The sequence below is a fragment of the Branchiostoma belcheri genome, unplaced genomic scaffold (genome assembly GCF_001625305.1).
Source record: "Branchiostoma belcheri isolate BF01 breed outbred unplaced genomic scaffold, Haploidv18h27 scaffold35, whole genome shotgun sequence".
Taxonomy (NCBI): Eukaryota; Metazoa; Chordata; class Leptocardii; order Amphioxiformes; family Branchiostomatidae; genus Branchiostoma; species Branchiostoma belcheri.
In genome coordinates, this window is record NW_017803965.1 from 590,106 (window position 1) to 602,121 (window position 12,016).

Consider the following 12,016-nt stretch of genomic DNA (forward strand, 5'->3'; position numbering starts at 1 on the left):
CCAAAGCAAAAACAAAACCATAGGCCATTCACTCTTAGACTTGCATACAAATGTATAGCTGCTCCCTCTCACACACGAACGGATTTCTGTTACCCTACCTCCGAGCACTATTTTATCCGTCTGATCAAGGTAGTTCCGCCTGTAGTACTGGCCTGTCCCTAGAACAGTATTCATTCAAAATTGAGCAGGTTACAGGGTTTGCCAAGTACTGTAGGAACATCAGCAGATATCAAACAGTTTTTTTGTAGAGCTTTATTTTTTTTGTACGAAATGAAATCTGGGGTTGCTGATGTTCGTACGTGTTGTGGCACTGTCCGATGGGAGAGGGGCTCCAACTTTGAATGAACACACACCGATCACCACCTGCCACCGTTCAACCGCCGCCACCACTCCACTTACCTGAACACTCCTCACAGGGGCAAAGGTCGTCCATGGAGGTAAAACAATCCCAGGATGCAGGTGGAGAGAGGATCGCTCATCTTTCTTTTCTGAACATAATTTCTACTACATTTACACGGGAATACAGTTTTTTTTTTGGTAAGAGCTCTCTCCAGAAGTAGAAAGAAATCACAGACTATACTTGCAGATACAGGACAGTCATGGAAACTGCCACATGTCTTTGTAGAACTTGCTGGTTAAAACTTGCCTTGGCCTGTCCATGGGCAAATGACTGATGGAAAGTTGCATGCCTGGAGAGTTACATGTATGTTTGTTTACCTGTGAAAATGTTATTCTACAGAACACAGAACTATCGTGAAACAGGGTTTGCTTGGAGGCTGAAAGTGTTTTTTTTAAACAGGGATGGTTTGCAACAGCAGAATTTTACTGGAGATGATAGCCAAGATGTCGCAAAGATGAGCATTTTATAGTTTTCAAATAAATGCAAAGAATAAAAGCAAAGTTACTAGTAGTAGATGCTTTTTCCAATTGTAGTGCTAGTATGAGCTCAGCCTAGAAAAAGGCCCATTCGGTTGCAGATTGGTTGCACTACAAAGGCAGCACTTTGCATGAACAACCACAACAGCTGCACCTAATGGGGCAATTTCTAGATTGCCTGATGACGGAAAGCAGAAGCTTTAACCTTTGGTATAGTACATAGGTACCTCTTCAGAGGCAAGGAATCACAGCAACATGCAAGAGGTTAGTGCTTTGTTAGAGGGTGGTTGAGAGGTTGGCACAGCATGGAGCGAAACTGAGCAAATGTTGTCAGAAGCATGCTTTGCTAGATGGGATAGGGTAATTGTGCTGCACAAGCCAAGGCAAGTTTCTCCAAAAGTCCCTGTCACCTTCTTGCATCAGATTTAGTGCAGCTTCCTTCAGTAGGAACGTGACGACTGTAACAATTAGACGCACACGGTGCACAGACCAGCGAAAAAGTGAGCACAGACAGAGGAAGAACTGCACAGCACAGCCGCAAACATGAACAAAACAAACGGCGGTAGCGCAAGAGTAGGAGCAAAAAGCAAGGAGGGAAACAGCACACTTGGCAACACATGGGAAGGTTTACCTCCAACGACATTCCCCGAGGAAGTCCTCGCGCTCGGTGGCGCGGGCGCTGTGAAATGTACGGTCAGGAGAAAAGGTGGGTCAGAGTGCTGAAAAAGGTGGATTCATCCAAAATTGAGAGCCACTTGTTCTCTATACTAGCGCGTTTGCTGTTCTTTTTTTTTTCTCGTGCCACCCATACCTGCAATTACGGCTCCATCTGCACCACACCCGTTTGAGGTGCAGGGGGCGCAACTTTTCCGTGGTTACTGGTTTGTTGTGGTTGTAGGTGGTGGCTTCGTTGCTGCATCATGGGGATGGCGGGGAAACAGGTCGAATGAAGGGTTCAAGGAAGGAGAAAAGTAAAGAAACAAAAGAAAGGTTATGTTAGGAATGTCATACTTCAAACCAGCCAGTTAATAAAATAAGTAAAATAACTCAGTTCCATGATTAGGCAGTCAAAACAAAACCAAGAATCAAATGAAAAATTGTCATGGCAATCACTGCAGCTTGGTAATCTGTTAATCTTTTCACAATCAACTCATCAATTTGAAATCATTTCCTGCTCTATTTGATTAGACTCATTAAAAGATGTACAAGGCAAGTGCTATACATGTATTGATTTCACTGATTTTTCTGTGGGTAACAAATTTTTGCTAGAGATATGAATATTATTAGCATGTACACACTTGCCTTGAAAAGCTACATAATAAGAGTCTTGGTCCATTGGTCCATTTACCTATCAAAATGAAGGGATTTACTAGTAACTCTAATAAGAGTTCTACAATCATTATTGCCAACATTGTCGTATTTTCCAATGGCACAAATGGACCAAGACTAACTTGTTACATGGTGTCCCAATAGAAATTTGATGTTATATGAGACCACTGAGCAATTTTTCCTTTTAAAAAAGCTCCTTTATGTAGCAGAAAGGTACAACTTCAGTATATGTCAAGTGCACAGAAACATTACCTTTTTTTTAAGGCCGATGCTTTAAAAGACCATCAGGTAAAATTGTATACCTTTGCCAAAACACTTTCTTGTCTACAAATGTCCACAGCTAAAATCTACTTAAATGTGAGATCTCCACCTTTCTGCTACACAGCATAAGCAATACCACAAACATTAGTTTGTAAAAACCAGTCGTTAAACAAACAAAGTTTCATGACTGGGACACCCTGTACATCACAGAGCTCCTCACTGTGTCACAAACTCAGTTTTTAAAAAAACACCACTCCGCAAACGACAACTTCCATTCCAAAGTTTCGTTAGTCTCTACACCTCCTGGTCTACCTTGGTTGTGTTAGAGGTTTTCTCATGCATGTGTTCCAAAGAACTGGCATTACGGACAGCCTTGTGAATGAATCGATGAAAAGAGTGAGGAAGGAAAGACTAGCAGAGCAAATAAAGCCAAGAACAATTTGGAGTAGAAGATTTTGAGTATTAAAATAGTTTAAAGTAGAAGAAAGCTCAGAAAAAGCTGCAGTGTGGATAGCAGTAGTGTTTTAGGTTTCACTATTATTTGAACTACAGTCAGAAGATACCAAAGCCATGAAAATTAAGCTAATATGGTGTTAGTTCTATGTAATGGCAGCTGGGAGTGGTGGGGATTGGGGGGGTGACAATTCGAAGGGACTGTACGACACTCTTAGAAGTTTTGCAGCATGCAATAGCCAATATAAATTCAGAATACCAATAAATTTTTTGTGATCATTTTTTTCAACGTTAATTTGAGACTACAAAATCAGCCTCATCAACCCTTACAGCTGGAAGATGAGAAAATATATTTTGATCCTTTTGACGAGCATACAGTCTCTTCATCTTCTATGTTAGTTAGGAAGCTTGACTACGAGGGGATGTCTCCAGGGGTGATGCAGCAGCTTCTATACAGACCCAACCACCACAATTGGCAAGAACAGTCTGAGTTCATCAAGACTTGTCCAAGTGGCAATCATTGCATGCATCATTGGTGTACATATGAGCTGATTTTCCACCATTCTTCGCATTGGTAGAATCAGTGGAAATCACAGACAGATGGAACATTGTGTGCTGTGTACAGGAGGATATGATTTTTGCAATACTTCCAAACATACGTTTCGAATTATGGTGACAAGTAACAGAATTCGTTTATCTGTCCAACCAAAGATCTCTGGACATTGTCTCGTGTATAATTCAAGCCAGGAAGACCATACAGAATTTCTTCCAGCAGTTTATAAAACTACACATGGCAGTTTTAAACCTGTATTAGCTTCTCTCCTGTAGGAAGCACAGTTGCTCCATCTCGAATCACATGTTGTTCCATGAATCAGTGTCCAACCTGGTCAAAAATCATCTTTGTCACAAGACAATGGCATACAAAACTCCCATTCATTTCTCAAGTAATATATCAATCGGCCTGATGATTCTCTATTTTTCATAATTTTGATTTTTCTCAACATATCCAATGTTTTAGTTTTGGAAATATTTGAAACAGAAGCAAATTTAAAATTGAAATGCACATGCCTTGTGACAACATCAATGACTTGGAACCAGGGAGAACATTGATGCAAGAAAACTTCATCATTCATGGATCAATACAAATTATGATCAACAATCAATGATTCATCAATAACAAGGTAGGGTCTAATGTCCCTGGATCTTACTTGGTGGTGGCAACGTTGCTGTTTCATGTAAGTGGTGGGGAACAGGTCAGTTGTTGAGTTAGGAGAACAAATGAAGAAAGGATGTCAAAAAAAGAAAAAGAAAAGATGCATTAGATGTCAACTTAAATATAGTACTTCAAATCATACAGAGGCAGAAGAAATCAAGTTCCATTATTACATGGCATTAGAATGAAAGCATAAAAGTACTATACCTATCATGGCAAACATATTTACAGTTGTCAAATACACAAGATTAGTTCTTTCAGACACATCCACCTATTTTCAAAGAATTAAAGTGGCACCATGTTTTGTTTTATTCAGAATCCAATGATTTTTCTTTGCCATAAAGACTTGATCCATATGTCATATTAACAACATAAAATTAACCATCCCAATACAATATTGACCATTTTGATAAGAACCACTCATAAAAAAATCTATTTTAGAATTTTCATCATGAAAAAAGGATAATTTTCAATAGGAAAAGATGCAATGCTTCAATTGGCAAGACCAGCATTTAATCACGAATTGGGTTTAGTCTTCCAGTTAATACATGAACTGTCATATCTTTTGAAATCGCAACACCACAATTTGCAACAAAAGGGACCTTCAGTTGGTAACAAATAGAAGGCCAAGCACAAATACATGGATTTCAAAACAAATATAACATCAGGATTGTCCTTTAAATGGCTGTTCTAGAAAACAATAGTAGGTTAAGACCTTTCAAACTACTTGTAGTCTACACTGCCATATATAAACCACATATTCTACCACATCTTCATGTTCTTATTTTATTTTATCATAAAAAAATTATTCAATTTTCCAACAGCCAACACCAATTTCAGGACAAAACCCAATATGCTAATGTTTCTAGAACAGCCAGACTTTACATATGAAGTCAAAAGAACCTGTTGAAATCATAAAAGGAATATAAGCACACCAAAGTTGTGCCACCAACACACAGAAAGCCCCTTAAACAGTGTTAACCACACAAACAATTAGTGTTTAACTGCAAGTTATGACACACTGTTTTTACACTAGTCTCCAGGTTAGATGTTTGCCATGATGAAACGTGATACTACAGAGACATAAGACAGAGACAGGTTAAGGCATCTGCCCCATTATTGAATTATGCCACACAGAAATGACAGGAAAAGTACAGACAGAAGAACCACATTACAACAGCAGTGTTGACAGTGATGTGAAAAGACGTGTTAGCCACAAGGACGGCTAAGGGTATTAGGGGGTGTATGGAGTGCAGTTTTTATATACAAAACCCAGTAACAGTCTTTGTTGTACAATTACAGATTCCTTACAAAAGAGTTTTAGGCGAAGAAGATACTTTCACATTTTATTTTACTGTGTTAACATCAGTTTCCTAAAATATTTTAGCAAAATGGACCAGCCAAAGAAAAAAAAGTGTTATTGGTTCAAATAGCAATGCATGTTTGGAACCTTCATTGATTCACTAGAATTTAAAAAAAAAAACAATGATAAATAATAACCATCCATAGAACTGATCGCATGATATTTTTGGCTCCTTTTTGGAGGAGCTAGAACATTAGGTACATCAAAGACTGTATTCTTGGTTCCTGGGTTAAAGTTTGGACACTGAGCCACCGGTCACTAATTTCCCCACACCAGTAAGTAATTGAGAAAAAATCCACTTATGTTGCCACCTTTCCACCGTTCTGAATAAGAAAGTTATAAATATTAATTTCAACACAAGATGCCCCACAACCTGCCTTAGCAGTGAAGTGTTTTTGCTTGAAAAGGCTATACATGAAAATTGCTAACATTTTTGAAATTTGTATATCAAATTTTATCTTTAACACAGGTCAAATAAAGAAGACTATCTAGTGCTATCATATTTCTTTACACATATCTGATTATGGTTATGGATGTTTTATGCTTCAAATTTTGTCTGCCAGTCTTGATTCTATGATCAAAAATTCCAATTACTGACTTGGATTTACGTAACACTAGATAGTCTTGAGAAAGTAAATACCAAAGTTGAAAGACAGTCCTGTAAAACCTTTTGATATCTTTTATTGCACAGAAAATTGTCTGTATACATAGTAAATATGTATATGCACTTATGAATGTTTCTGGTGAATTTTTCATTTTCAGGTGGTAGAAAATGAGAACAGGACTGTTTGAAATGTGACATTTTGGAAACAATGAAATCTGGACCATGGCTCCATTCTGATTTAAGCTGAAAGGGAAAACGTTTTTTATACATCACAGAAATCACAAACAAGCTTGCTGAGTAAAAGGATACATTTCTTACAAATTCAGCACATAAAAAAGTATAATGCTTTCATTTCCAAAACTTTATGAAATATTACCAAAAGGCAATCCAGTTACTCAGCAGTACTACAGAGCCACAATCCAGAGAGACCAAGGACGCCGTATTCATACCTTCTTCCACTTCATCGATGACGTGAGTGGCGATGGCAGGGTCTCCGATGCGGTTGGAGGCAGAACACTGGTAGGTTCCGACAGCATCGGGCTGGATAGACTTCAGCCTCAGCGTGCCAGCGACCACGTCCACGTCTGTGTTGGTGGGGAGGGTCCCGTTGACTCTGGTCCAGGTGTAAGTGGCAGGAGGGTTGGCGGTGTCCACAGCACAGCTGAGGATGACAGTGCTCCACTGCACAACCTTGTCTGCTGGGTCCCTTGTGATGGTGGCGGCACTTGGGCCATCTGGTTGGAACAGGCATTCAACATAGCATAAAGACATGCTAAAAAGATTTCATTCCTGGTACTCAGGGTAGTACAAGTATGGTCTCAAATTTCAGCTGGAGACAACAAATCATTTGTCTGAAAATGAGATGGTTTTCAGCTAAATACTAGGCAAAATCAAATGGGAAAAAAAACAACTAGAAATCTAATATTTGTAAAGCAAATGCATAATGTTAACCTTGACAATGTCTAGCCAACAAAGTACTACTGTTTATTCTTATTCAAACACCTTCATATATATGGTGGTGAGCAGTCCTCTAACTCTACCTCGCTACATAAAGTTATCCAACACCACAGGGACTTCTACCAGTTACCATGGTGACAGACATCTGGTGCAGATCATTGACTTTATTTGTTTGGAGCAGAAGAAGAAACTGAGCAAAAACAATATGTCTTGCTTCTGCGAAGGTTAACATAATGATTGAGTGGTAGACTTACACTGGACCTGAACGTTGACACTGTTGGTGAGTGCTGTAGGGTTGTCTCCAGGCAGCTGCGGAACTCCGTTGTCAGCTGTGCAGGTGTACTGGCCTGCCGCGCTCCTCTGGATGTTGGTGATGGTCAGGGTTCCCGTGTTTGGATCCTGGGCGGCATCAGCAGGCAGGTTGTCGCCAGTCCAGGTGTAGGTAGGTGCGGGGATGCCACCTGACTGACAGGTGAGCACCACCTGGGCGTCACCTTCCTTAGCTATCAGGCCAGGGGCGGCTGTGACTGTCGTGTCCTCTGGAGCAACTAAACAAGGAGGAAAAAATCAATTAGACCACTCACTCACTAGCCAGGATTTGATTATTCTGCTGCTGACAATTTAAATTATTGGTTCATAGACTTTTTCAGAAAAAAATTGTAGTGACAGGGCGAAAAAATATATAAAAGAGACCTAGGCATCCTCTGATAACCCTAAAAGTAATGGCATGAGCCATGGCATCAACATACCGGGCTGGTTTGATAATTCAAACAATAGACTTTGAACTTTTTATCAAACCAATGCATTGATAGATAACACAACACAGAAGACTTACACTGCACGATCAGGGTTCTCTCTTTGCTGTCTGAGGTTCCATCGCTGAAGGTGGTAGAGAGCTGGTACTGTCCTGCATCGTCCTTGGTCACGCTGAAAAGTTTCAAGCTGGCCTGTCCAACAGGTTCGCCCTGCCCTGGAGGTGTACATTACCATATAGGATTGTTAAGTCCTGTTCACAGTGGATTTCTAATCAATGTCAACCGAGGCCCGTTTTTGAACTTGACCTTGGTCTTCCTAAGGGTAACCCGAGTGCCAAAAATCATTCACATCAAACCACGCCTTCAAGAGTTACTTACACTGAATAGCAAAGTGATTGCATAGCCTTCTCAACGAAGGCAATAATTGGGATTCTGAATTTCATGGATTTGCTGAAAGAAACTTGCTGTGATCCAAAGAAAGCAAGGTTTGGTCACCTCTAAAAATTGGGTGCATTCTAATGTACGTTAGCCATACTTACGCGCCAAGCCGCAAAGACGTTGAAGGAACCATTGTTGGCCTTGTTGGCAATGCCGCTTGATGGCATCTTTTTCCAGACCTCAAACAGCATGGTGGCACCAGGCGCGGTTGTATACCCATACTCCAGAATAGAGTCGTCACCGAGGTTGGTTCGAGTGATGCCATCATCAGGAAGGGTGATCGCATTTTGAGCTGGAAAACACAAAGATTTGGTCAGCCACAACTGTCTACATTCCACATTCCTTCTGGCTTTTACACCATGCTTAAAGTTTATAATATCTTGCCCAGTACATCTTCACCTCTACATGTCTGTAGCATGAAAGGGCATATTTTACCTTTACAAATCTGAATTTAGAAAGTACGGACCATGCTGAAACTGTAGAAAACACTGTAATCATATCATTTTGTATTTCATGGGTAGTTGCTAGTCAAGAATACAACAAAAATCCACATGCAACTATAAACTAAGTACATGTACTACAGAAATCCCTGCAGAAGTCCAATTCTACCTGCACTAATGGGTGACATTATGAAAATCTTGAACATTGTATCTTACAGGTTTGTTTGTCAATGTATATACAACATCCCAAATTATGCTAGGCACCAAGAAACATAACATGTACCCTAGGTGAGAGGACATTTTTGCTACCACTCTCCCCTTCCAACTGAAATGTTTCCATGTGAGACCACAAAACACAACCCAGACATTCCCTGGGGATTAGGGCTGTCAAACCAGGAATACTAACAGGATATGTGTAGCTGGGGTCACTACTAGGGTCAGGTACACAACTGACACATAAATGGCATCAACAAGGGTGCTATATTACAGGACCCAACCATACACTCTCAAATCATGGGACCGGACAGGGACCAATGAAAAATAAAAACCCACATGAATGAGGAGGTGTAGCCTTGTAGTGGAAAGCTTTGTTCTTTGTGCCATGACAAGGTTCTTGTCATACTATTTCAGCTAGGTGCAAAAACATCAAGATTAAAATTACCTAGAAAAAGAAAATGGTTTCTAGGTGCTGTATATCCTCTAATCACTAATGCAGTATCCGTGGGAAAATTTTCTCTTATCTGTATCATGTCATGCACACAAAAATCCTCAGGGCAAGACTATTGTTTACTGTCTAATTTCATGCCTAATTTCTCCTGGTGGATTTGCTTGGGTAGAAAAGCACAGATGTCCCCACATGTATATGCAACATCCAAGATAATCTTCAAAATGAAGACATTTGCAGGGAAATTTTTCCTGAAATTCCTGCAATACTTACATAAAAGCAACTTGCCTCTATTTTGGCAGTCAATCAAGTCAAGCCCCCAACCACAAAAAAATTTTTAGCTGTAACGCTTTTTATATTAACATACTACTAGTAGCCAATGTTTAGACCTTCCTCCAGCTGCAAAAAAAAAAGCCGACAACCACCTACAACTTAAAACATCTCCAGTGCCACATAAAACCCAAGGACACCATCAATGCAAGTCATTAATAATGCACAATCAATATGTAAAAGACTATCAGTTTGTAGACACAGGTGACTTTCGGGGCTGACCTAGATTCCTCCCACATCTGGTTGTTGCTCAAGCATAGCTAATGTGGTCATTCAGATGAAGAACATTCCTCAAGTAGAATGAAATCTTTCCATCCTTCTTTGTGTTGTTCTCAAGGTCCTGACCTGACCTCTAAATTCTTACTATTCTTCTTACTGACCACTAATTTGAAGGGTCATGCCCTTAAGACCAGCATACTTTGTTCCCATTTGTCACATTGAATTTGGATACATACTTTGCCAGTTCCATCCTAATGTTTTTTTTCAAACGTCTTGTTTTAGACAACCTTTGTTTCACCCCCACCCCTCTTTTACTACATGACCCAGGCTGCTTGACCAAACCAGCTGGAAAGGGTATTCAAGATTAATGCATTCACTTTATTACAATATGATCAAGGAATTATGATCTCTGCTATGATAATCAAGGAATGCCCTAGAATACTTGACAGGATGGAAAATGAGATTTTCAATTAGGACGTATGCTCAATCTATATCAATTAATACTTTTTCAGGTCAGTTAAATTCCAAATGAAAACACGTGAACAATATTCCCATGGATTTCTTTCATACAACAATTTATCATTTTTTTTAACGTGCTTTTTTTAAGATTTCTTCCAAGAATCCTGTTCACCCCCCCCCACCCATTTAGTCCCTTTTTACCAATATATAAGTCTACTAAACACAATCCTACTGTATTCACTCCCATATTTGCACAAGTGCTGTCACCAAATTACAATCGCATGTGGGCTGCTGAGAGTGGCCTCTTCCAGGCCAACAACTTCAGATTGTTTATGCAGGCAGGCATGTGCATGATAAGAGCTAGACTCTAGGAAATACTGCTTAGTGTCACAAGTCAGTGAATAGAGATATTTCTAATGCATGGTCTCCCCTGCACACTCTTTTGCATCCAAAAGACGGCCACCCAACAGTGCACCCTCCTTGAAGATGAAGCCCTATCAGTCTGCAAACACCCAGTTGAGATGAAAATGATGAGAACATGCCTTCATCACCCAACAAAGAGCAGAAAAATGTCCTGTTGGATTAATCAACATGAAGGGGGCATTCATGCCAAGTTGCAGTGATTGAAACGTGCCTTTTCTGAGGCTAATGCATATTCCAGTTCATTACTCCAAGTACCTCTCTTTCTTTTCCTTCATCTTGAACGTAGAGTGGGTTCTTTTGGGAACGGCTGCATGTGATGGTTCATCAGGACACCCAATCCACCGCTGTGAAAGCAAGTCCATGGACAATTCACCTTGGACAGAAATCGCCATGGAAAGGATTTGGTAAACGAGATGTGTAAGATTCAAGGCTAGTCAAATTCTGCTAAGACTGGCGCAGAATTGTCTGCTAGGGATTTGAAGCATGTTTCAGGCGGATTGGGGAGTCGAGGGGAATTTTCCATAATTTGAGTTCATAAGACCTTGTTCTTTCTCCCAAAGGTGCAGGCTTATAGCTAGAATAATCAATAATGAATAAAACGTCAAGCTAGCATGCACAGCCCTGATTTTGAGACGAGATTCTTACACATCCGGTAGCCTACCTATCTACAAATTTTACTGCTTTCAGAGTTGCCACAGCCATCCTGTAATCATCAGTAGATATACCTTACAATGACTGTTTTCAAGCACTGAAATGTGTTTTCAATATATCATACCTTTAAGGTTTGGTCAGGGTAGTGCTGAGAGCCGCTGAGCCAAAATTTCATAATAAGCTGTTCATAAAAACAACCATCTAATCTAGTAGCTATGTAACTCTATTTTCGTAATCTGGCATCCTTTCCCCCATATGTTGCCATTTGCCCGCGAAATTCAAGTGCAAAAATTTGCACTGTCTTGCAGTTTCCAACTCCCTGGTCCGGGGGGTGATGCCAGTTTTGTAACAGCCTGACCAATCAGACCGCGCTGTAGCGCATACATTACAATCGGCGCTAGATCGTTTACATCACATGTATGGCACAAACACAAGTGGTAGTAGTAGACTGTTTTTTTTTTAGAGAAACAATACAGTATACGAACAAACAATAACAAGCCTTCTTGCAGCCGTACAAGTACCCACATGTATGGCACAAACACAAGTACCCACATGTATGGCAAAAACAAAAGTACACATGT

The 12,016-nt window shown here is 40.1% G+C and overlaps 1 protein-coding gene across 1 annotated transcript in view; it reads right to left on the reverse strand.

Annotated features, from left to right (window-relative positions):
- LOC109475756 (contactin-5-like) overlaps window positions 1-12,016 on the reverse strand; it is a 30,712-nt gene that overhangs the window by 4,303 nt on the left and 14,393 nt on the right. The window contains exons 2-6 of the mRNA XM_019776517.1: window positions 8,347-8,541; window positions 7,892-8,026; window positions 7,311-7,604; window positions 6,549-6,833; window positions 99-158 (exon numbers count right to left, since the gene is read on the reverse strand). Coding sequence (XP_019632076.1) covers window positions 99-158; window positions 6,549-6,833; window positions 7,311-7,604; window positions 7,892-8,026; window positions 8,347-8,541 — 969 coding nt within the window. The remainder of the gene's footprint in view (window positions 1-98; window positions 159-6,548; window positions 6,834-7,310; window positions 7,605-7,891; window positions 8,027-8,346; window positions 8,542-12,016) is intronic.